At 42.2% G+C, this 26,515-nt stretch overlaps 1 protein-coding gene across 11 annotated transcripts in view; it reads left to right on the top strand.

Annotated features, from left to right (window-relative positions):
* The window catches only part of rbfox3a (RNA binding fox-1 homolog 3a), a 1,494,706-nt gene that overhangs the window by 1,300,567 nt on the left and 167,624 nt on the right, over positions 1-26,515 (top strand). For all 11 annotated transcript variants that reach the window (XM_080208868.1, XM_080208867.1, XM_080208866.1 and 8 more), the window contains one exon: positions 24,862-25,110. In XM_080208868.1, the coding sequence (XP_080064994.1) occupies positions 24,862-25,110 (249 nt within the window). The remainder of the gene's footprint in view (positions 1-24,861; positions 25,111-26,515) is intronic.

The raw sequence follows: 26,515 nt of genomic DNA, 5'->3' as shown, positions 1-26,515 counted from the left end.
TAACAATGCTGGTGTTAATTTCAGGTTACACTTTCACAACAAGTCGGCTCACATTCAGAGATCACCAACACAGTCTGATGCACTCTGCAGATCCATGCACACATTCTCACATCAGAGAACGTTTATATCAATCAATATTCAATTCCTCAGCAATAATGAAATGATCATATTTGAACTCTTGACACGCAGTCCTCCCATTTGTGCTGAAACCCGATGGAGAGATTTCAGCGGCCTGGCTACACCAGTTCTGATGAAAGTCCCGCCTGGCATGTCAACCTCCCTCTTTCCAATCGCAAACTGAACTACCGCGTGCTTCCAGGATTTGTCTTTATTTTAGGAATGCAGCTCTGCCTCAGCTTCTTAAATAAAAAGTCTGACAACACCAGGTTTTAGTCCAACCGATTTATTTGTTAATAGACTCACAAGCTTTCGGGTTAGTCCCTTCGTCAGGTTTACGCCAGTCCAACGCCGGCATACCCACATCATCAGCTTGTTAACACATGGTCAGCGTTTCTCTTTCAATCTAAAGCAATGCAGACTATTATCAAAAAAAATAGTTGAAATTCCAAATTGGGGGGTGGGGGGCAAAAGAGAAGTGGTGCTTTATTGCTTCGAAGAGGATGAACATAAGAACATGAAATCTTGGATCCTCTCGCCATCCTCAATTATCCCATAATGTACCATTCGTAATTATTATGGTAGCTCAGTTAAAGGGCCATGATGTGGAGATGCCGGGCTTGGACTGGGCTGGGTACAGTAAGAAATCTCACGATACCAGGTTAAAGTCCAACAGGTTTATTTGGTAGCACGAGCTCTCGGAGAGCTGCTGCTTCATCAGGTGGGAGTTAAAGGGCATGTGAGAGGTGAATGTACCAATGGTCCATGTTTATCTCCTGGGTGGGTTTCGTTCACTTGAGGGAGTCTGAGAGTTTTACAGAGTTTCGTTTCCTGTGCCTCTCCCAGGAGATGACAGACTGCTGGGGCTAGGAAGTATCTATCCGTGAAGCTCCACACACCAAGTGTGGGTCAGGCTTGATGGACTGGCCGACCTTTCCCTGCCGCTATCATCATCAGCTCATATTCTCTTTGGCTGGTACTTGTTAGTGCTTTTCAGCGCAGACAGAGAGCAGGTTTTCCTAACAAGACCTTATCTGAACTAGCCACTGTACATCAACAAAATGGATGCTATCCCACTAATGATATACTGATTGTGATACATCAGTCCAGAGATTTTCAAATGTTTATTGCTATAAATTTTTTATGCTTTAAAACCCTAGGCATTAGCTTGCAATGTGGAGCTCGGGTAGGTCTGTGAAGTGGCATCAATAGGAAGCCAGTTAAAAATTCCTTACCAAGCAACTCTGGGAGGCTTTAGTGATTTTTGTAATGTTTTATAGTCCTCCTGTGGCACGGTCTTTCAAAATGAAATATTGCTGTACTGTGTCATGCTATTTTACAACAAAGGAATCGCGCAGACTTTAATTGTGTAAAGCAGCCGTGGCCCCTGAGCTGAGAGGGAGAGAGCCATTCAAACACACACAGATAATTTGATTTGGATTGTAACAGGAACAATTTATAAACACAATTTCCCAGCTTGAATCAGGACGGACATGTTAACAATATTGTCCACTGGCAACTTCATTCACATTGGTATTCTGCATTAATATTACTCCTGTAAATACTATTCCGCTAATCTTTATTACACACATAGATTATATATATTTATATATGGAGAGGTGGCAGTATATGCATTTAATTTACACAAAGCTCCTGTTTACAGCTGTTTGAGCAGACATTGGTATGTTACATTTATAAAGGATGACAGGGTTAACTTTGTTCCAGTTTATTCAGTGATTCTCTTGCTCTTCCTCTTCAAACACCATATTTAGTTTGCCAAACAAAAGGAGGGAGAAAAAAATCACTTGGTGGTAAACGAAGGGGGACGTTGACAGGAACTGCCATCTTCCCAGATGTCAGACCTACGATATAGTATTTGACAGATCTAAGCGTGGTGTATGATCGCGCCGTCTCTTTTACATCAAGCGTATTGTCTTGGGAGAAGCAGGAGAATAACACGCACTTTGTCGCTCTGGTGACAAAAGTGACAAACTCACAGAGCTCAGCAAGTTGGTCACCAATGGGGACCAACACCAAAAATAAACCACCTTTGGTTAACAAGCTACAATCTAACGATGACGTTTAAGTAGTTCTGCCCTGTTACCGACAGGCCTTCCGTTAGATTGATTAACTTAGTGAGCATATAGGAGCCTAAATTTAATATTGCTGCACCCATTATACAGGCCGAACATAGAGACAACATTAATCAGTTTAACAGCGCAGAGGCCAGCGCTCTGATAACAAGTGATTTTGGGCCACTGTTAAATTGATTCAGGGTCCATTTCTAGGAAACTCAATTGACGAACTGATGTGAATGCATTGAATGTTATGCTGTGAAGGACCTGTGGATTGTGGAAGGCGATCTAGCCTCAGTCAGAATCAGTTGGGGGCCTAAGTACTGAAATTTTCATTCATTTACTTTACTTGGAGTTTAATTTTAACTGTTCATTACTCGGTGCGTGTTTACTCGGTATTTTAGCCGGGGATGATTTGAGCTGGTAATACAGAATAATCGGTTTTAAGAGAAGCGTGATTAGCTGAGGCTGTTTGCCTATTGTACAAATTTGAGTTTAGTCGTGAGAGATCAATCTCAAGTTGTGAGAGGCCAGCGGAATGTCCAATAAATAGGGAGCTTTGGAAAGGGAGGAAGTGGATAATGACAGATACTGAGTCCTGAGAAATGCTGGGATTGCCCAAGGGAATGAATGACAGGTAGAATACTACACTGATAGGAAAATAATAGCAAGGAATACCTTGTCTGCAACAGTGAGGTTGTCCCTTCCTGCACTGCAAAGGAGAACTAAGGTTCAAGGGGACAGAACGCTTTGCTCCTTTCACAAAGCATATACTTTGTGGGTCTCTGGCCTCACTCCAAATAGATTATTCTTCCTGTTCCATATCTCCCTTATGATTACATGTATATCCAGCTCTTTGGTCGCTGTCCATTTCTTTGATCTAGCTGTCATTCATGGTACAAGTTACTTGTCTCCTCCACTGCTGCCATTGGTCATTTTGGCACTCTCCCCTGCAGATATTTTTGGGGCCGATTTCCTTCTCCACCCAGATCACACCCTCCTCATCGCCGCCCGATGCTCCCTCACAGTCAGCCTGCATATCTAATCAAGCCTGTTTAAATTAAGAAATGCAAAGTTATGGGGAGGTGGGGAAACGATGTTCAACTGCATTAAATGAAAGTATGTCGGCATCTCTCTTTGTCTCAGTTCCAATGAGACGTAGGAATTCGGGGTCCTCTGAACCAATAACGCAAAGATGAAATTAGCAAGCATTTGGAAATAGCTAGCTTAACAAAGGGCCAACAGCACTGATTTGTTAAAGGCATGTCGTATTTGACAAATTGAATAGAGGCTTTTCAAAGAATTGACCAGTTGGATCGAAAAAGTAGATGTGATATTTTTTGAAGGCATTCAATAAGTTGACTCACAAAATGCTTGTTCCAAATATCCAGGTCTGCGGGAAGGGAAAAGCAGCAGCATGGATAGCAAATTGGTTAATAAACAGCAAATGTTTTAAAATAAATTTTTGCTGCTTAGACTGGAGAATGTTTGGCAGTAGGATGCCTCAGGTGTCAACGGACTTTTCTTCTTGAAAAATGTAGATGATTTGGTGCCTAACGTAAAAATCTCAGTATAAAGTAAGGGGCTTTAGAAAGATTGTAGAACGATTTAGACCAACTAACAGGATGTACAAATAGGGTATGAAAGATAAGCGGGATTCTCCGGCCCCGCGGTCTCCCCAAGACAGGAAATTCCCGCCTGCACTCAACTGACCTTTAAATGGTCCGCGGAAGTTTCTGTCTCGCCCACTACGATTCCCGTGGCAGGCGAGACGGGAGAATTTCTGTCAATACTTCTTAGGGAAGAGGCTCTAAATTTCCTTTGCGGGCGGAAACCAAAAATTTGCAGAGGCAACCAAAATCCCATTGACTTTTGAAAGGACTGGAAAATCTTGCCCATGGATTGATAACATACATTTAGTGGAAAGCCGGCGAAGGGTGAATAGAGGAATCTAAGGTTGACAGACAGACAGGACACTAATGGGGAAAACTGAGCGTACAATTAGTCCCCTAAGACAGTGAAAGAGAAAGCATTGCAAGCCTGCCATGGGAATCGGTGCAGAGAAGGGCGGACAGGTTCCGTTGACCTCGGGCGGGATTTTCTGATTTCAAAACAAGTTAATTTGGAATAGGTAGAAATGGAAACAGATGAAAATAGTGTCTTGCAGATAGAGAATGGATAACAGAGAAGAATGATAACGTCAACCATATTGAAGGTCAAGAAGAAATGATAAGATTTTGAAAGTATAAGGTAGAATTGGGTTGAATTCAATTAGGAGGGTTGGGATAAAGGGTAAAGTGGGACAGGAGAAGGTTGAGACAATGCAGCTGACAGCACAAACCACCGTAAATTGCTATTTGTACCTTATCCATTAAGTAGTAATGATTGGTGTCCATCCCTGATTTCACTGCTTCCAAAGACAGCATGAAAGTGAAAATGCTTTTCCTGCATTAACAACATCATTAGTGTACTCATCCTGCCGCATTACAGGTACAAATGGAAGTCGGTCCTTGCAGTTGTGAGTTGTCCTTGCAGCAATGAATGAATTGGGTCTAAAGTCATTTCAATTTGTGTCAAATAAAGCAAAGCCCAGAGTGAGAACCCAACCACTAAAATTGCTATTTCCACCCCAGGGCAAAACGAGAAACTGGCTCAGCCCCACATTTCTCACCTGAAGAAAGCAAATTGGATTTCTATTTATTGTTCTGGCTTAAATATGATGACTTTTGGGTCTCCAACCCACCCAGATTTTTCACTCGTCCCACTGATGATGCTTGTACCTCATCTTACAAAAATTAATAAATGAAACATCAACCATGTTTCACATCACTGGTGTGATGGATAGTTAAGGAACATTTACTTTTCCATCAAATATAATAATATTGCTAATCACCATTTTGTTTTAATATCTCATGATTTCTGCATAATTTAACATGATATAATGAGATTTTAATGGTCGAGAGGGTTTGTTTAAGCCTACATTTTTTCCTGTAGATGTTTCCTTTCTTTTTAGTGCTCGTTAGGGTGGAGGTATTTGGTGGTACAGGATTTTTACATCACTTTATGGGGCTGAGTCTCTAATGAGAGCAAACTTGAATTGAGATGACTCTTCCCATAGATTCCCCCAAATCTGTTAATTGCAAACTAGTGGTATCACAGTGCAACAGGCATATTGCAACCAAGTGCTCCCCTTTTTCCATCCATTTAAGGAGAAAACATTTTTTAAGGACTGACCTGTTAATCTCTCTGCAATTGCCTTCTGATGCTGCATTTGATGCGCCAACACTGTAGGTTGGTTGCTGGGGAGAGGGTGTCCTGTGCTGAGCCCTTGAGTACTCAAACAATTCCATTCCAGTGATACTACGTAGAGGAGGGGAGATGGTGACCGAGTGGTAATATCACTTGGTGAGCAACCCAGAGATCTAGGCTAAAGCATATTTATTGAGTTCAAATCCCACCAGCAGTTGGGATTAAATCAAATCAATTAAAAAATCAATGGTGACCATGAAACTACCTTCAGTTGTCAGAAAAATCCATCTGATTCACTAATGCCCTTTAGGGAAGGAAATCTGCCATCCTTACCTGGCCTGGCCTACATGTGACTCTAGACCCACAGCAACATGGTTGACTCTTAATTGCCCTGTGAAATGGCTGGGCAAACCACTCAGTTCAAGGGCAATGGATAGGCAACAAAATGTTGGCCTTGCCAGCAATACATCCCACAAAATAATACATTAAAGAAACATAGTTCCCTGCCATTCCTACCTAGACTTTAACTATTGGGAATATCTAATGCCAAATATTTACTCCCATGTTGAAGTCTCATCAGTCATCTCAAAGCAGAAAACTCACAAAGAGTGGGCAGCTGGGAGGCACCTGTCGGGGCACTGATTATCCCTTCTATAAACATTTGAAACGATTTGACAGTTTAGTAGAATATTGTTTCCTTTAAACAAGAAGCAGATGAATTCTCTGTCACTTGGGAGTCCAGAAGCCAAAAAGCCAGTCCCACCCAGAGGGACTGTACCAGATGTTGACTCTCCCAGATGTTGTCTCTACCAGATGTTGACTGTCCCATGTATGTGAGCTTAACTGGGCTGCCTCTAAAGCAGCTCCAATTGTTCCCATTCTACATGCAACTCGTGTATGTCAAGGGCTGAGGATAATATTACTGTTGAAATGTATGCCAAAGGGAGAAGCAATGTCACAATGTTCTGAAGCAGGCAGGGTGAGGTTATGACTCAACGAGTAATTTTACCACTTTGCAATAAGTGTCATGCCTTTGTGAGTTGTTCACTTACCTTTCATGGAAATGTTTAAATTGACAATGTTCTCAGACTATTATTGAGCCAGTCCTGTAAACCGTACATTCCTCCTCCGTAATTTTAATAATTTTCAGTGCACACAGAACTGAGGCGACACAAAAATGCTGTTATCGCCATCAGGAATGAATTGCCGAAGCCTAACCTTTCATTGTTACAAAGCGGTCCTTTTGGGAAAAAAAACACAACAAATGACAGTCTTCTCCTGTCCTGACCCACCACTACCACCCCCACAAACCATAAGGAGTCCCCTCTGTTCAACTTAACCAGCATCCACTACTGAGGATCTTTAACCTCAGCCCCGAGAGCTGAGTCTGCAATTACTGTCGGATCATCCATTAATACAGTTCAAACTGTGACAGTCAGACCTCGGGGACCTGCCGAAGCTCCAGCTACTTCGGTGCACAGAAGCTAAATTTCTGCACTAACTAAATTGTCTCCTTTCTTGCTGTTTTCCTTCAAAGCGCAGCCTTTTATTCAGCAATCTGCTCAGTTCATCAGTTCGTCCCCTGAGCTTTTTTTTTCTACATATTTTGTATTTAAAACATGAGCGAAGGTTGCCGGGAAGCGCAAACCTTGGCTCAAACGCTCCTTGCTGCTTTGCTTTTTGCCAGTATCTGGCCCTGGAGAGGTCTGGTTCTGTGCTGCCAGCTGTATGAAATACAGTTAATCCCAGGCAGGACTCCATTCCTTCTGTTCAGTCCCCAGTGCAGGATATTTCCTCCTCTTTCACTTTTCACCTCCCCAGCAGGGCCCATTTGGAACGGCGAGGGACTGCCAGCGCAATAGAAAGTTGGATCACAACACATTGTCACGACAAGTTGTGGGTCTATCTCAACCCCTCCCCTGGGCTGTCACGCTAGATTAAACCCCCGTCGGCAATGATTTCCCCATTGCTTACAGCGGATGTGTTCAGAAATATTTCATCGTTAACTATTTCACTGACGTGAGCTTCGGAGATCTAAGATGTCAATTTGTTTTACGCAGGGGGTGCCTGGTGGAAACAAAGGGTTTCTGCTGCATAATTCCGACACTGGACTCACTGTGTGTGGCATTTACCCATCAATAACATTCTGACAGCTGGTTAGAGCCATTGTTCCAAGGAATAGCAACGTATTAGTAACCTTAATTGGACCTACCCTTGGTATTCTATACAACAAAGCACTCTCAGTCACCGCTTCTGACAGAAAGCTATCCTCTTGTTACAGAATTTAATATATGTTTCAAGAAAGTTATAGGGAAAATAGCTAGGATAACTGTATTTGCCCCCACTCCCAGCCTCCAAGTGTGCAGCATTTGCAGTTTATTGGAACAATATTACAGATATGAAAATGTAGGCAATCATTCGCTTTTGTTTTCCGGATGTGTTACTGGTGTGATGCGCTCTGTAACAATCCTGCCCCTGAATTAGCCCGGTTCCGCTGCGATCACGGGGCTCTTTTGATTTTGACTTGGTGGAATTGGCCAGGGGCTGAGAAGACATCATTAAGGAAGTGGATGATGATCGAGCTTTTCAGATTATGTGTAGAAATCTCAAAGGAGGGGGCAGGGAACTTTAGCGCTCAAGAGGATTAAGTTAACATTCTTGAAACTTAGAAAGAAAGGGAAGAAACCCTCAACAAGGGCTACATATAATCAGGTACCTGTTGCATCTCTGTGGAGCATAAACAGTTAAATTATTCACAAGGGGGAGAGGGGCAGATTATAATGCTGCACTCAGACTTGGAAATTTGTTCAAGCCTCCAGTTCTTTCCAAGGCAGTTCACTGATGACAGAGAGTAACCCTATGTATGTGCAGATACAAATTAAGCAGATGTGAACTCATATCATTGAGATATAACCCACACTGAGCATTTTTTGTAGAGTCTGTGAATGTGTTGGAGAGAGTACATGCTGAAAATCAGAAATAAACAGGAGAAAATATGAGGAACTACTACAATTCAGGCAGTAAGGCTGCATGGTGATTAGCACTGCTGCCTCACAACACCAGGGACCCAGGTTTGCTTCCCAACTTGGGTCGTTGTGTGGAGTTTGCATGTTCTCCCTGTGTCTGTGTGGGTTTACTCTGGGTGCTCCGGTTTCCTCCCACAGTCCGGATTAGATGGATTGGCCATGCTAACTTGTCCCTTAATACTGGGGGACACTGGGGTTATGGGGATAGGGCCTGGGTAGGATTGTGGTTGACACAAACTCGATGGGCCAAATGGCCTCTTTCTGCACTGTAGGATTCTATGAGTATCTGAATGAGAATTTCCCTAAGGAAGGATTCCATGTAAAATGCTGAACTGTCTTTCTCTTCGAATACCAGCCTACTGTTCACATTTCCACATGTTCTTTTTCTGAGACAGATTTACATGCTGAACATGCAAAGATACAACTCAATGTACGCAGGATTGTGTATACAAGGACATACATACACACACAGGTAGCTCATAATTCTCATCCAAGCATTGTGTACTGACATTACAGTGCTGACAACATATATCAGGTACAAACAGAGTCTTAGAGTCATAGAGATTTACAGCATGAAAAAAGGCCTTTTGGCCCAACTTGTCCACACTGCCTTTTTTTAAAAAAACCCTAAGCTAATCCCAATTGCCTGCATTTGGCCCATATCCCTCTATACCCATCATACCCATGTAACTATCTAAATGCTTTTTAAATAGGAAACATCGATGCGTCTCAATGAAATTGTTGGTTCCCACCTAAAGCGGAAGAATTTTACCTGTGGAAATATACCTTTGCCATTCCAACTCTTCCTTTTTGAGGTAAAAATGGACAGTTTATTCTGATTGAGTCCAACACTTCAATTCATTGAAACCCAGAAAATTGTATAGAAGCCAATAAAAATCTGTTCCTGAAACAAATCAAAGCATTGATCTTTAGCGATTGCACAAACCTCTCAGTGGTGTATCAGTTTACCCACACACCACATCCCGCAGGGAATTACTTTCAAAGCAAATACTGTCAAATGCAGAATTTCAATATTAGAAGCACAATCCACCAGCCCTTTCTCCCTTTAAGAGCAACTTCCTGCTGACAATGTGGGATCCCTGAATTTACCTTTCATTATTTTAATAACTACAGCTGTAGTAACAATACCTAACATCTGTATACTTCCACTGAGCAAAGATAACATTAGACTTTTTTTGTTACACAATATTTTGTCAGTTCTTAAAATGGTTGGCATCAGATGCCTCCATCTTAACACTAAGGAACTGATCTTTTGTCATGCTGGTGTCCAGCAATTGGAAGGGTTAAAGAATCTATATTCAGCAGAGGGTAAATTTTCCACACTGAGCTGTTAAAGATCAATGCTTTGATTTGTTTCAGGAATAGGTTTTTATTGGCTTCTATACAATCTTCTGGGTTTCAATGAATTGAAGTATTGGACTCAATCAGAATAACTGTCCATTTTTACCTCAAAAAGGAAGAGTTGGAATGGGAAAAGTATATTTCCACACGTAAAATTCTTCTGCTTTCGGTGAGAACCAACAATTTCATTGAGACGCATTGAAGTTTCCTATTTATACCTGATATAGGTTGTCAACACCGTAATGTCAGATGAACTTTTAATAAACAGTTGTGCTGAAATCTCTTGGGACAAAGGTTGCATGCACTTTCCTACCTGCATGCATTGATATAATCATAGAACCCCTACAGTGTAGAAGGAGGTCATTTGGCCCACGAAGCCTGCACCAACAACAATCCCACCCACACCGTATATTTACCCTGCTAGTCCCCCGACACTAAGGGGCAATTCAGCATGGCCAATCAACCTAATTTGCACATCTTCGGACTGTGGGAGGAAACCGGAGCGCCTAGAGGAAACCCACGCAGACACAGGGAGAACATGCAAACACCACACAGTCACTGGAGGCTGGAATTGAACCTGGGTACCTAGTGCTGAGAGGCAGCAGTGCTATCTGTGCCACCTTGTCGCCCAGTCATTCAATTGAAAGCCAATTATGCCAAGCAGGACCACTGAATGGAGTTTGTTAACCAGAGAAACTAAAATGTAGCTAATGCAAACCATAGAACAACAAAAGGACCATACCCTGGAGAAAGCTCACATAAAATTATGTTTACGAGCTTAATTCCATCAAGTTTCCTGTGAAATATCTTGAGGTAAGCTCACCTGCATCTTTTTTTATAATTTTCCTTGGATCAGAGATTGTCCCATTAAAACCCTCTGCTCGAAATGAAGTGAAGTGACTTGTAAGAGTATTGGTCACAGGGTCAAAGTTCAATAGCGTGGCAGCTAAAGAAACAAATAAATTTTGCAGTAAAGCAGTCCAGGAATAACTTAGACAGGTCGCTCTTTCTTAAATAAACTGTTCTTTGTAAACAAATAGTGTGTAGTTATCAAGTTCATTCTACAGGTGCAACACCCTAAGTTCAGTTGTCCAAAAATGAGAAACATTCAAACAGAAAACCTTTTTGTAATGAAAGGTATTTTGGTATTTAAACATGTGCACAGCTTTTTAACCTGCTTGACAATTGCTTGCCCCAATGTGAACCAGAGCACCTGGGGAGGCAATGGCCTAGTGGTATTATTGCTAGACTATTAATCCAGAAACTCAGCTAATGTTCTGGGGATCCGGGTTTGAATCCTGCCATGGCCGATAGAGAAGGTTGAAATCAATAAAAAAAATGTGGAATTACGAATCTACCAATGACCATGAAATCACTGTCAATTGTCAGGAAAAACCTATCTGATTCACTAATATCCTTTAGGGAAGGAAATCTGCCATCCTTACCTGGTCTGGTCTACATATGACTCCAGAGCCACAGCAATGTGGTTGACTCTCAACTGCCCTTGGGCAACTAGGAACGAGCAATAAATGTTGGCCAGCCAGTGATGCCCATGTCCCAGGAATGAATTATTAAAAATCCATTCTAAGCTAATTAACATGTGGCCATACATTAGGTTATCTTCAACATGACCATCCATAAGGAAAGCAATAAATCACTTTGAGCAACCAGGCATTACTGGTTAGGCACATTACAGGTTGGACAGTTCCACAATCTGAGAACAAGCAAAATCCATGATGATCTCAAGTCCCACAGGGTGTCAGATTTTGGATATCATTCCCGGAAACTCATAAACCATTCAGCAAAATCACAACCAATGTTTAATATGCTTTGTTTTATTTTTTGACTCAGTTTGTGAAGGAAATAGTGAACTGAGGCCAAAAATGACTGAAATTTCAAATCTCCCAGAAATTGTGCAAGAATCTAGAGTAGCAAACTGGGAATGAAATCAAAGGAGTGAATGTTCTGGAAACACGGGCTTCCTGGTGCTATGGTTTCAGTAGTGATGATCACAATACAGCACAGTGATCAACCTTTAAAGCTTCTCAAGCATCTTAAATGGTGTGAAGATTCAAAATTCACTAATCCAACTGTGGATTACGCCATTGTGCTACAGAACAACTCAACGGTAATCAAGAAAATCTCATTTCAACCACAAAGCTTTGCAGGTTCACTTGAATTTTCTACTGAAACACATTTCAGTGGGGAAAAAAATCGCCCAACAAATGCAAAGGCTCAATTGTGTCCCAAGAACACATCATCGAGACGTGTCGTCAATCAGAAAGACCAAGACAGAAGTGAATACAACCTACAACGACCTAAGTACAAAGGTAAGGCTTTATTACTATTACTATTAAGTAGTAGCCAGGCGCCACTCTTCCTCAGAACTGAAGTAAGAGAGAAAATGTCAGCAGGATGACGTCCTGTGATGAACGGGATCAAAGGTTATAGGGAGAAAGCAGCATTAGGCTATTGAATTGGATGATTAGCCATGATCATAACGAATGGTGGAGCAGGCTTAAAGGGCCAAATGGCCTCCTCCTGCTCCTTCCCTTTAAGTTTCTATAAAGAATTAGAGCAATGGATGTGGTATGGTTGTGAAAATAACATGGCACACTCCAGAAATTTCTTCACCCAGAGAGTGGCGAATCTGTGGAATTCACTACCACAGAAAGTGGTTGAGGCCAAAACATTGTCTGATTTCAAGAACAAATTAGATATTGTTCTTGGGGCTAAAGGGATCAAAGGATATAGTGCGGCGAAGAGGGGAATCAGGATATTGAATTTGATAATCGGCCACAATTAAAATGAATGGTGGAGCAAGCTCGAAGGGCCGAATGGCTTAAACCTGCTTTTATTTTCTATGTCTCTATGAGGGAAGAGAAAATGTGATGCAGGGACTTACTTTCACAGGCCAGATGATGATATCTCAATTTCTACTGCTATTATGTTTATGCTGAGTTGAGCAGGTGGTGCTTCCAGACAGCAGAAGCCACTGAGCTCTGACAAGGAAAATATTGTTGAGCTATTTGGGAGGGGACAGCTTGAAAAGCATTGCGTTTGTGAAACTCGGGTGATATTGTTACTTCAACACCTGGCCGAACACATCCGAGCATATGTAAGCATTGTAGCAGGTGCGTATGATGTGTGTTCATGTTTACTTATAATGTGTCATCTACTCTCTCCACAGAGCAAGGAGAACCACTCATCTATCTTCAGGATGAAACTGCAAAGTGGCACTCGCCAAAGTACAAAATCTATCTTCCTCAATGTTGAATCAGCCACCACCACGAGTGATGGAACTGATTTACAAAAATGATATAGGGAATGAAATTACTTGCAAGTTACTCACAAAGGGACCAGATGTTGGAGAGAGAGAGTTTGGAATGTGTGCGTTCCTGCTGGCAGTGTGGGTGTACAGACCTCAGTGGCCATGCTGGCCAGGAATAGCAGCAAGAACAGCATAAACTGAGCAGTCCAAACTCCAAGATGTAGCCATGACTGGCTTCATCTTTCTTAGAGAGTGGCTATACACTCATCAATGAAGAAGAGTTTCTGTAATCTTATATAATCTTGTTCAATAGAAGTTCACAGAAATCAACAGATATGCTGAGGGGGTGTTTGCCGACACTGGCCTGCATGAAGTGGCACAGGAGCAATCATCTGGCACTCATGCCAGTGACAATTCCGTGGCATCATATAAACTCAAAGGCATTCAGCCCACAGGAGTTCCAGCTCCACTGGGACTAATGCCACACAGAATCATAGAATCTCTACAGTGCAGAATCAGGCAATTCAGCTCATCGAGCCTGCACTGACAACAATCCCATTCAGGTCCTAACTCTGTAGCCTCATGTATGTACCTTGCTAATTTCCCTGACACTAAGGGGCAATTTAGCATGGCTAATCAACCTAACCCGCACATCTTTGGACTGTGGGACGAAACTGGAGCACCCAGAGGAAACCCACTCAGACACAGGGAGAATGTGCAAACTCCACACAGACAGTCACCTGAAGTTGGAATTGAACCCGGATCTCTGGCGCTGTAAGGCAGCATGCTAACTACTATGCCACCATGCCGCCCATAGAAATAGTGAGCCCACTCTATCTCCATGCTACTGACAATTTGACTGTCTATCCATCCTCCAATCTAATGATAACAGCGCACAGTCTAGTAGCAAGCTTTAGTCTGCCTGACGAAAACACACCAATATTGCGCAAAATTAATTCACCTTTGCTATAACTATGGTAGGTGAGGCTGTATGTGAGGAAGGTGCCCTCAGAAAACTGATCCTTTACAATCATTGACAGTACATTCCAGATGGTTGAGTGTCTCTGCTGCTGTTTGTGGACTACCTGGCATACCTGATTTACAACCTCCTGGTTGAGATGTAGCCTACTCCTGCAGTGTATCTCAACCATGCCTGGGCAGCTGACTCCATTGTGACAGGCTCACAGCATGATTAAAGGGAATAGAGACACAGCACTCTGAACACAAAGTAATAGTCTAATTGTGCTTTCTAGTTTCATTGGATCAGTCTGATGATGGTTTCGAGCTCCATTGGATCAGTCTGATGATGGTTTCGAGCTCCATTGGATCAGTCTGATGATGGTTTCGAGCTCCATTGGAACAGTCTGATGGTGGTTTTTGAGCTCCATTGGAACAGCCTGGTGGTGGTTTTTGAGCTCCATTGGAACAGCCTGGTGGTGGTTTTTGAGCTCCATTGGAACAGTCTGATGATGGTTTTTGAGCTCCATTGGAACAGTCTGATGGTGGTTTCATGCTCCATTGGAACAGTCTGGTGGTGGTTTTTGAGCTCCATTGGAACAGTCTGATGCTAGTTTCATGCTCCATTGGAACAGTCTGATGGTGTATTTGAGCTCCATTGGAACCAACCTGCTGCACTCAATTTCTTGGATGGGAATGTACTTTATTTCAAATTTGATGTATGTGGAAACGAGCTACAGAGCTGTTCCACACTGGTGGAACCAAAAACACTTGGGGAACTTCTCCCATTGTACCCGATGCCTTTTTGGGTACATTGAAGGAGAATTTAGCATGGTCAGTGCACCTAACCAGCATGTCTTTTGAACTGTGGAATAAAAACAGAGAACCCAGAGGAAACCCACGCAGACATGGGGAGAACATGCAGACACCGCACAGACAATGATCCAAGCCAGGAATCGAACGTGGGTCCTTGGCTCTGTGAGGCAGCAGTGCTAACCACTATGGCTCTGGAGTCACATGTTGGCCAGACCCGGTAAGGATGGCAGATTTCCTTCCCTAGAGGACATTAGTGAAGTAGGTGGGATTTTTTTAGCATAGCCAATGCACCTAACCAGCACGTCTTTTGGACTGTGGAAGGGAACCAGTGGAAATACATACAGACATGGGGAGAATGTGCAGACCCCGCACAGACAGTGACTCAAGCTGGGAATCAAACCCCAGTACCTGGCGCTGTAAGGGAGCAGTGCTAAATACTGTGCCACCGTCCTGTGATACAAAGGAAAAGTTTGTGATGTTAACATTGTGACATTAACATGGGGAAGATGGTGGCTTAATTGTATTATCGCTAGGCAATTAATCCAGAAACTGGGCTAATGTCCTGGAGACCTGGGTTCAAATCCCGCCACTGCAGCTGGTGGAATTTGAATTCAATTAAAGAAACCTGGAATTAAGAATATATGCCAAGCTTCAAATTTCCACGTGAAATATAAACAGTGAATTTGCTAGGAATTGAAAGGAGAACAGTTGGCACTGAGTAAAGATCTTCTTTGTACTTCAAAACATAGCTAATCTCACCGCTATATTCATTTCCAGGCACCGTGGTGATATTCTGCCTGCAGTTCCATTTCAGCTGATCAGCTGTTTCACTCTGAATTCCACAGGACACACCACATGCTCCATGCTGATCAGTTGAGCAGTGAGTTATCAGGTATCTTCTTCACTTTACCACTTACTCCACTTCAAATTGGTGGGGAGTCGGACTCTATCCCAACAGACTTTGGGCGTTAGATGGAGTTCATCGCAGGGCACACTATGCTGTCACTATGCTCACGCTCACACACACAGACAAATTGAGGAGCTATTTACTGTGGCCAATCTACCTAACCTGTGCACCCAGTGAAAACCCACACAGACATGGGGAGAACATGCAAATTCCACACAGACTGGCACCCAAGTACACAATCAAACTAGGGTCACTGGAACTGGGAGGTAGCAACACTAACCACTGGGCCACTGTGCTGCCCCTATCACTTAGCTAATTATTTAACAAATCTCTCCAATTTATTTTGTATGTCATTGTTACTAACAAGGATGTTCATTGCTGAAAAGGGAACAAGTTCTCTTAAGCTGCAGCAATTGTCTGATGTTAATCTCTCAACGTAATCCATGAATGTTCCTGCCTACTTCAGATCCCGAAAACCTATTAAAGTTGGGCTAGTCCACAAAGTGCGAAGGCTATTAGAATCAGAAAACAACATTGGTATCGCTGTTGACTGACCAGAACAAAGGTATCCATCTACTGAAGAATAGAAAGAAAGGAAGAGAGCATGTGAGCAATGAATGTTACAACTTGTACAGTGCCACAAATCACAGGATTGAGCCAAAGAGCTGTTAAGTTTAAGTTTATTTGTTAATATCACAAGTCGGCTTAACATTGCAATTAAGTTACTGTGAAAATCCTCTAGTCACCACACTCCGGTGCTTGTTCAGGTTCATTGAGGGAGAATTTTTTTTAGCATAGACAATGCACCTAACCAGCACATTTTTTGACTGTGGAAGGAAACCAGAGGAAACCCATGCAGACACAGGGAGAACGTGCAGATCCCACAGAGACGGTGACCCAAGCCGGGAATTGAACCCGGGTCCCTGATGCTGTGAGGCAGCAGTGCTAGTCACTGTGCCACCGTGCTGCCCTCATTACATACCGCACTGAGTAAGACCAACATATACTCAGCCGCAGGTAGCCATTATTGAACTAACTTTATTCACACATCCCTATCAGCAAGATCAGCAGAGGTAACAAAATGCTCAGATCTTGCAACATACCGCTCTTTTGACAAGATAAACGACAAGAACAACTTTTTTTCTCCTTCCTTCCTGCATACATTCAATTAACCTATCTGGCTCCTTTCTCGTTCTGTCCGGGTATCTCGTTCCATTTCCATTAACTTGACTCTGCTCTCTCCAAATCTCTGACTGTATCAAATCTGAACTTTGGCTTTGACTACCAATTCCACTTAATGGTTGGGACTGTGACATTGATTGATTTGTCTTAATCAAAGACCCTGACTCACTTTGCTCCACCAGTGGATTCTTAAATATTGGCAAACTTTCAGTTCCTTTGTGACTTCGCTTTGAACTGTAAGGGGAATTTGGATTATAAGACATTGCTCCTGTTCTTCCTTTGTCAGATTTCCTCTTTCAAGCAAATGGTCGATATTACGCTGATGGCGTGGCTCTTCAATCTTCACTAGAAATGTGAATGTGCCCAGACTCTTTAGAAAAATTCCAATCACATACTTCCTCTTGTCACCTCAGTAGTTTTTAACCATGATCTTCTGACCAGCACTGAACCTCATGCCTGGTGTATCAAGATTCATCTCCATTTTGTCTTACTTCTCTTGTACTTTGCTTTGATGTCAGGCTTAAGCATGGGGTCATGTTTAAAGACTAACTTAGTAGGGTTAATGCAACCTTTTGTAGACTGTTGGGTTATTTTGTAAGAGAACAGAAAATTGTCTAGAGGAACATGGAAATTAATGCCACCCTTGTCACCTTGTGAACACTTCTGTAGAGGCCTCATCACAATCTGTATACTTCTTCCTCCAGCATCATTGGAGTATGTGTTGACTCCATTCTCACTCAGATATATTTCAAACTCCTCTGGTGTAAACTGTGGACCATTATGTGTTAATAGAGGCATTGGGTCAGCAAACCAATTTCTTAAAATCTCAATATTTTGGGCACTGGTGGCATTGGACATAGACAACATTTATCCACCCTCTCTTACCATTGACCAAACAAGATACTCCTATGCTTTCGTTTCAAAGAAATTGACAAGTGCTCATTCCCACAGTTTCCTTATGTTTGTCCACGGAATGAAAGGAACCCTAGTTGGATCATTTCTAATTCTGAGACACAATTCACAATTTTCACCAACTCTTTAATATCTTTTGGTGGATACCAAAGCAAAATCAGCTGTTGCTATTGTTTTCATATGGACTATCTCTGTGTGTTCTTGATGAACTTCCTCAAGCAATCTCTCTCCAGTCTTTGGAGGAATAATGGCTGTTAAGCTTCACTGATGACAGCCTTGATCTGCACTCTGTTCATTGAATGTGACGTTTTATGTGTGAAATTCTCATGCAGTTTCTCATCATCACACTCTTTAAGCGAGCCTTTCGTGACATAATTGAACACTTTACTGAGCATCGCATCCTTACAAGTTTCTTCACTAACATCTTTAGCAGACACTGGAGTAACATTTGTACATGTAAAACAAATCATGGTAACTCAGTGGCTAAAAGTAAATCAGTGTTCACAGGAAATCTCACAAGAATATGACTTACAATATTTAATACGACATTGATGGCTAATTTTATCATTTGATTCCCCTTTGCTCAAATACCAATTTGCACTCTCTAAGCACTTCCTCAGTGATAGACATAATGATGAGCATTACTGTAAATAATTCAACCCAGTTGAAGTTAATTTAGTAGTCACAAGTAGGCTTACATTAACACTGCAATGAAATTACCAAGAAAATCCCCTAGTTGCCACATTCTGGAACCTGTCCGGGTACATAGAGGGAGAATTTAGCATGGCCAATGCACCCAACCAGCATATCTTTCAGATTGTAGGACAAAACCGGAGCACCCTGCGGAAACCCATGCACACACAGGGAGAACGTGCAGACTCCGCACAGACAGTGATCCAAGCCGGGAACTGAACCCAGGTCTCTGATACTGTGAGGCAGCAGGGCTAACCACTATGGCACTGTGCTGCCCACATCTTCTCAACAGTTCAACCATATCTTTTTAAACCAGTTTCTTCCCATTGAGAAATGTTGTTCTCTCCTACGAATGGCAAGTAAGTTTAAGTTTTTTAACTTAAACTCAAATAAACTTGAATTTTTGTTCCCTCCTACACTACCAATGTGTGTACCATTGGCAAGTAGTGGGATATATCATCAGATTCAACCCTAACATTAACTGGAATACTGTTATTGGAATAACTAGTCCATTTCAGACCAATTTTACCTGAAAGAGGTACAGGGCTTTCTTTGTATTCTTTCTGAAATAACAGATATGGCTGCAGATATATCAATGCTGAAAGCAAGTTGTGAATTTCCAACTCCCATTTCTACAGCGGGCTCTGGAATTATATCTTCAGCTCTATTATTATCATTTTCCATGTGCTGTTTTTCTTGCTGTCTAACTAAGTACAACCAACTAAGTTAATCTTCCTTCTCAATAACGTCAACTTCTGTTCAGTGGGTGGCATGGGTGGCACAGTGGTTAGCACTGCTGCCTCACAGCGCCAGTTACCTGGGTTCAATTCTGGCCTTGGCGACTGTCTGTGTGCACGGTCTCCCCGTGTCTGCGTGGGTTTCCTCTGGGTATTTCAGTTTCCTCCTAAATCCAAAGATGTGCAGGTTGACCATGCAAAATTGCCCATTAATGTCTCAAAATGTGTGGGTTCAATGGATTTGTCATGGTAAATGTGTGAGGTTAAGGAGAAAGTGTGGGGAAGAGGTCCTGGTTCAGATACTCTGTCAGAAAGTTGGTACAGACTCAATGGACCAAATGGCCTCCTTTTGCACTGTAGAGATTCTATTCTATGTTTCCACATCTATCATTTATGCTTAGAGATGCAAACTCCTTTAGGAATTAGTGTATGGCTACTCTACATGCTATATATTCTTAGTTATGCCATAATAGGAGTCTGGAATTTGAATGATTTCAGCGTATTCCCTTGTACTGGGATCGTGTGGGCAACACTGGATTTTCAGCATGCAAAAAGCATTTGCCCTCATCAGGGTAAGGAAAGCATGTACGGTATCCTCATCTCTTTAAGTCACTTTAAACCTAATGTGTTTGGTTTAACTTATACCATCCCTCTTTCTGAGGATTAAACATGCAATAGGGGGCCACTTTTTAAAATTATGTACTGTGCTAACACATTGTACATCTGAACACAATGTGTATACATGAAGCAATCATTCAAATTGCTCAAAATAAGTTGAGGATTCTGAAAATCATTTCACAGAGCTCCTAAATCCTGAATTTCTCAAGTGGAATATAAAAAGGAATTCTGTTCCAGCCTTGGTACTATTTTTCTGTGGGGTATTGACTGAGTAAGACCAGCACATGCTTAGCTGCAAGCAGCTGTTACTGCACTAATTTTATTTACACCTCCCTGACAGAAGGTGCAGCAGAGAGCACACAGAAACAAAATGCTCAGATCTTGCAAAATACTTCCGGAGCGACTTCTTTTCTTGTTACATCTATTCAAAACAATGACAAAACAGTAATTTCTTTACTTTAGTCTAAGCAAGCAACTAGGGAAACAGGACATTCACCATCTTATTATTAAACCTGTTATTGTTAATGCTTGGCTGACTGTCTGTGCAGAGTGTACACGTTCTTCCTGTGTCTGCATGGGTTTCCACCGGGTGCTCCAGTTTCCTCCCCACAGTCCAAAAGACGTGCTGATTAGATGCATTGGCCGTAGTAAATCCTCCCTCAGTGTATCCAAACAGGCACCGGAGTGTGGTGACTAGGGGATTTTCACAGTAACTTCATTACAATGTTAATATTTGTCATTACAAATAAGCCTATTTGTGACTTTAATAAATAAACTTTAAAACTTTATTATAGAAGATACCATGAATATTATTGTTTCTTATTTTATCAAGTGAAAGAAAAGTTGTGTCTCACACTTATGAACATGTGAACCCTCCAAAGAAACACTTGCTCTCTCACTACATCATTTTCCTTTGGTCAACTGAGCATCTTTTCAAGGGCAACGTAGTGTTGTTTGTCACCTGCAGAATATTTATTGTTCATGTGGGTTTTTTAAAAACATTTTGAACTAATGTGTTAGGTTGTTTGACATTTTTCTGCAGCCATTTGCCTTTCTTGTCAGTTCAGAAACCTTTGTTCACCTTAAATAGGACAACGAGTCTCTGCTATCCAAGGGCTTCTTTTGTGAACAAGGATGGTTTAGTTTTAGAAAGAACAGGCTTCATTTTGATTTGTTGTCCAATGGATACAAACTCTTACGCATGTTGTCTTTTTTAACCCCTTTTTGTTGTCCTTTTCTGGTATAAGCTCCATGCCATATGGATCATGTTCCTGACCTCTGCTGGTTACAGCAGTAAATCTGAATAATTAAGTTAAGATGCAGTAGATTAGGAAATGCAGCACGCTAATGGCCCAACAGTAAATATATGCAGCTAAAGCCATAAAACTACTTAAAGCACCTTTACACATGGCAGTCTGAAAGTAGGGCTCTTTGGCTTAAGTCTTATCTTCTATTGGACACGATTAGTCACTGAGTACTTTACAATGACATAATGAAGTGAGACATAGACACCTTGCTGACATGCAGAACTATTACTTTGCTCGCCATGAGAAAAAAAAACCTATTTTAATATAGAATAGGGCACTCTCATTTGGATAATGGAATATTTGCCTAATTGAAGAGTCAGGCCGGTTTGTTTGCTGATACGTCTGGCGTTGGCAAGATTTGCTAAATTGCAATTGTAGGAAAGTTTAATGCAGCCGTGGACTCTGTGAACATTAATTAAAGAAGGCTGTGTACACAGTATTCATAAGGCTGTGCGTTCAGATGCAATTTAATACAAACCACAGAGCCCATCCACTTTTCTCATCGGTCAGTGAATGTCTGAAAAATCCACTGTTACACAGTTGTGCAATTTTACCTTCCCAGCAGCAGAGTAAACATTTGAACGTGGCCGTAACCATTCACGATGCAGTACTTTGACAGCTATTTTTGTTCGCAGCTTGAGAAATACCTGAACCCATTTTATTTTATTTTCCCGTTGCCTCTTGTGCTCAAATATGGTTTCCTGAACAGTATCAGTTCCACTGCTCTTTGTCCAAAGAGCCATTTTTCAAGTGTGAGCATAAACAGCGAATGTTGGCACATGGAGGAAACTAGACTTGAACCAAGTCCACTTCTGCACAGATACACGCAGGGCAGGGTAGGTGTAGGAGGATGCGGTGGCGCGGGCTCGTTGGGCCGAAGGGCCTGTTTCCTGTGCTGGGTTGTCCTTTGTTTTATACCAATTCGGATGCAGGCACAAGGATCACTTGAAAGCGATCAAGACTTGCATTTAAATAGAGTTTTACTGTGTCTCACAAAAAATGTCTTTAAAAATGCATTATTTCTAAAGATTTTGCTGGCAAATATGCCAGGCAGCCATTTTGAAAACAGTAGCGAGAAGTTAAATGATCATTTAATTGATTTTGGTTGTGGAAAAGATGTTGCCCAGGATATTCAGAAAATTCTCTGATCTTCCTTTGGTACTATTGTGGGTTATTTACCATGTGGGGAAGCTGGTTAGCCCAACTGGACAGCTGGTTCATGATGTGGAGTGATGCTAACTGTGTGGGTTCAGTCCCCACACCAGCTGAAGTTATGAGTGAAAGTCCCACCTTCTCAACCTTGCCCCTCACCTGAGGTGTGCAGATCCTCAGGTTAAGTCAACTCTCTCTCTCTCTCTTAAGTGTAAGAGCAGGTTATGAGACTTTGGTGACTTTCATTCTTTTCAGTTAATCTGTACCTGAACCACCAGTAGAAACAATTTTATGCCAAGAATAAGGAGAATGGCCGATTTATTTTCCAGAAAAATTGAGGCCAATCATAGAGAGACAATTGAGTTGAGCTAACTCAAAGCAGAACACAGGTTGAACCTTGGACATTTCCAGGATTGTATGGATGATATGTCCAGTTTGTCAATCGGGACATCTCTGAGGATTATTTGTTTTATAGAGATATGACAAGACATGATAAGACTTATAAAACTTACCCTGCTGAGGATGGAACTGCCTTGCTGTTCCTGCTGCTGCTGCAACTCTTCAAACAAGATGCACAAGGTGTCAATCTCACATTCAAACTTGAGACAAGTGCAGCGACTAATTGGTCCAGTTTCATAAATGATGCATCTGAAAATTGAGAGAGAATGAGAGGGATAGCAGATGATGGTACCCAATTAATCCAGGCTTATTTCTGGGAATTAAGATTGAAGAGAACAGGCATGTGTGCGATTTACCACAATTTTGGAGTCTTGGCTCAGTAGCAGCACTTGCTTCTCAATGAAGGGTTTGTAGGTTCAAGCCCTACTCTGGAGACTTGTGCACAATGTCTGAATGGCAGCACTGTAGAAATGATACATTATCAGAAGCACTATCGGTGTGCTATGTCTGTACTGATTTGGACCTGGTACTAGTTCTTGTTCATCCAGTTGCTACGGGGGTAAAATTTTGTTTTCAATGGAAGTATTCAAAAATTATACAAATTCGAGCCCAATTCAAAATTTGAGAGCCATTACAAAGGTCAATGTGTGGTTCATAGAATCCCTACAGTGCGGAAGGAGGCCATTCGTCCCATCGAGTCTACACCGACAACAATCCCACTCCAGACCTTATCCCCACAACCCCCACACATTTAGTTGGTTTAGGACTTTCTGGTGTTACTAATTAATCCCCTCTGAGCTTAGTGGGAAGGACCATATGAAGATTTCCCTTACAGAGTGTAGAGGGAGTGAAATGTGGTCGATTTCTTTAATGATCCATTGAGACTTTTTTTAAAACTCAGGATCTTGAGAAGGAAAAATAACATTTGTTTGCAGCCCAATTGGTTGTGGGTGGGATGTGGCTCTTCTTAGCAGTGAGAGGGTACGGGATGCATTCAGATTATTCGCACTGTCAGATATAAATTCAGGCCCTCAACATTTGGGTATTCTGAACAGAAAGCATGAGCTCAAATTGTTTTTGATGGCGATCCCTAGAACTGGTATTGTTATTTCTCTGCTTCACTGCCTGGCTTTCACTTGCCCCAGATCTTGGGTATATTCTGCCGTGTCAGATGCTGAAGTGCTTATCAATAAACCATTATTGTCAGTCATCCCTGCAACGTTCCTCAGAGCTGTCAGCTTGGAATATTCCGGTTTATGTTTACATTCGAGTGACTCAACACATGCCAGAAACCCTATCAAAACACAGCCAGCGTTTAATACCTGACTGTATATAGGATAATAGTTACGTTTAAAATCACCGCTCTGAGCAATTGGGTGGAAGAACATTAAAAGCAAATGAAGTACTTGAGGGGGATGCCTTCCTGACAACCCTGGTGTGCATGGGCTGCAGTGACAAAGCGAATGGAATGATTGGCAGTGTGATAAAACAGCTCTGCTTGAAATGGTATGAGCTCTTGTTCTCTTTATGTGAAGAGTCTTGAGTGACTGATCCCTGTCGGTGGGAAACTGAGGGCCTGTTATCAGAATATTCGGCTGCTTCTCTGATTTAACCTATCAACGCAACAGCTGGAAATGCCGACAAAACTGCAGTGCTCAATCACAGGCTATAATCAAGCATTTATCAATTAATTGATCTTTGGTGTTTTCCTAAGCGCTGCTATTGCGATCTGCTGAAATGCTATGTCTGGTAATGGTATGTTTTACAAAGCAGCATTATTTTATAAGAGGACTGCTCATAAGATGCTTTAATCATTTTGAGAACAATGCCTACACATATTTTGGTAATTATTAAACACCACCAGCTTGAGATAATAAGAACTGTGTGACTTCAGCCCCTGTGAGATTCCTCACTTTCCTCTCTTGGGAATTAAGTAGTTTGGAATACTGTATCTGATTCTTACCTGAAGTTCACGCTAGCAAAATAAAATAATGAATTGTGAATCTCCTTGCATGGATTATATAAATCAAGTGCAAACCTGATTTAACTCCAGTGCTGACAAATGTGACCGTTTGTTTCAGGGTAACCAAGAAGCCACAGCCCCTCCGGAAGCGATGGCGCAGCCTTACCCCCCTGCCCAGTACCCTGCACCACAGAACGGAATCCCAGCTGAATACGCTCCAGCGCACCCGCACGCTACTCAGGACTACGCTGGACAGACCACGGTACCAGAGCACGCCATGACGATTTACACACCAACACAGACGCATTCCGACCAGCCGTGCACCGATGCAAACACACAGTCCTTAACGGGCACATCCACAGTACCGGTAAGTGTACAGTTGACAAACAGCACTGCGTCTAGCTGATGAGCAGCTCACTAGGAGGGAGCAAAAACTCCTCTTTAAAGAAAACCAACATTTGTTGCCCTTTCTTAGCAAAGTGGTAGGACAATGTCTTACTACATTTTCATCGCTGTTCCTTGAGATAAATTCAAGAAAGATCGGAAGGTAAAGGGCAGCACAGTGGTTAGTACTGCTGCCTCGCAGTGCCAGGGACCTGGGTTCAATGCTAGCCTTGGCTGACTGTCTGTGTGGAGTTGGCACATTCTCTCCATATCTGCTTGGGTTTCCTCTGGTTGCTCTGGTTTCCTCTCACTGTCCAAATATGTGTGGTTGGCCATGATAAATTGTTCATTAACGTCAGAGGAATTAACAAGGTAAATATGTGGGGTTACAGAGCTAGGGCCTGGGTAGGATTGTTGTTGGTGCAGGCTCAATGGGCCAAATGGCCTCCTTCTGTACTGTAGGGATTCTAAGTTCAAATAGTCACGTGTGATAGTGACTCAGATTTAGGATTCTATAGGACAGGCGCCTCTCATATTGGGTTTGCATTTCAATGAGTGGAATTTTACTGCCACGCCCATCACGGGAATCGGAGCAGGCGAGAGGTGGAACATGCAGAGGTCCTGGACTGGACTTCGGGCAGGATTTTATGGCTTTGAGATGAGCGAGGCCATAAATCCCACCCAGTATCATGGCAGGGTGAATGGAACTCCGACTTGGAATTAACTTACGCTTTTGTGGCCCTAGAAGTGCTTGGCGATGTCTCATGATGCCAGTTGGTTAAACCATCTGCATTCTCCAGCATGCTGAATGAATTCACCCACTAAAAATAATCCCGACCTGTCCATAATCTTTGGCACTGATACAGAAATGTGCACTATAAAGTCGCTGGTGCAGCATAGCACTGAAAAGCAAGATCTGAAACCATGAGTTCAAATCTCACCACAACAGCTAAGGAATTCAAATTCAATGATTAAGATAAATTTGGAATAAAAAGTTGGGATGAGCAATGGTGACCATGAAACTATTGATTTATTATAAGAACTCATTTGCTTCACAAATGTTCTTCATGATTTACATGTAACTCCAGACCTCCAAGCCTCTTGTATAGCCAAATTACTGAGTTGTGTTCAAGACGGTCACCACCATCACTTTCTCAAGGGCAGTTAGGGATGGTCAGTAAATGTTGACCCCTATCCAATGAATTAACTTAATTGCAATTTTATTTTTTTTTCTTGGGATCTGGATGGCTGGGCCAACGTTTGTTGCCCATCCCTAATTGCCCCTTGAACTGAGTGGCTATTTCAGAGTCAACCACATTGCTGTGGATCTGGAGTCATATGTAAGTAAGGATGACAGATTTCCTTTCCTTAAGGCTATTACTGAACCA

Source organism: Carcharhinus amblyrhynchos, chromosome 21 (assembly GCF_965287045.1).
Source record: "Carcharhinus amblyrhynchos chromosome 21, sCarAmb.v2.hapA, whole genome shotgun sequence".
In the NCBI taxonomy this organism is placed as follows: Eukaryota; Metazoa; Chordata; class Chondrichthyes; order Carcharhiniformes; family Carcharhinidae; genus Carcharhinus; species Carcharhinus amblyrhynchos.
The sequence above is the reverse complement of the archived record's forward strand: the minus strand, read 5'-3'. Positions and strand labels throughout refer to the sequence as shown.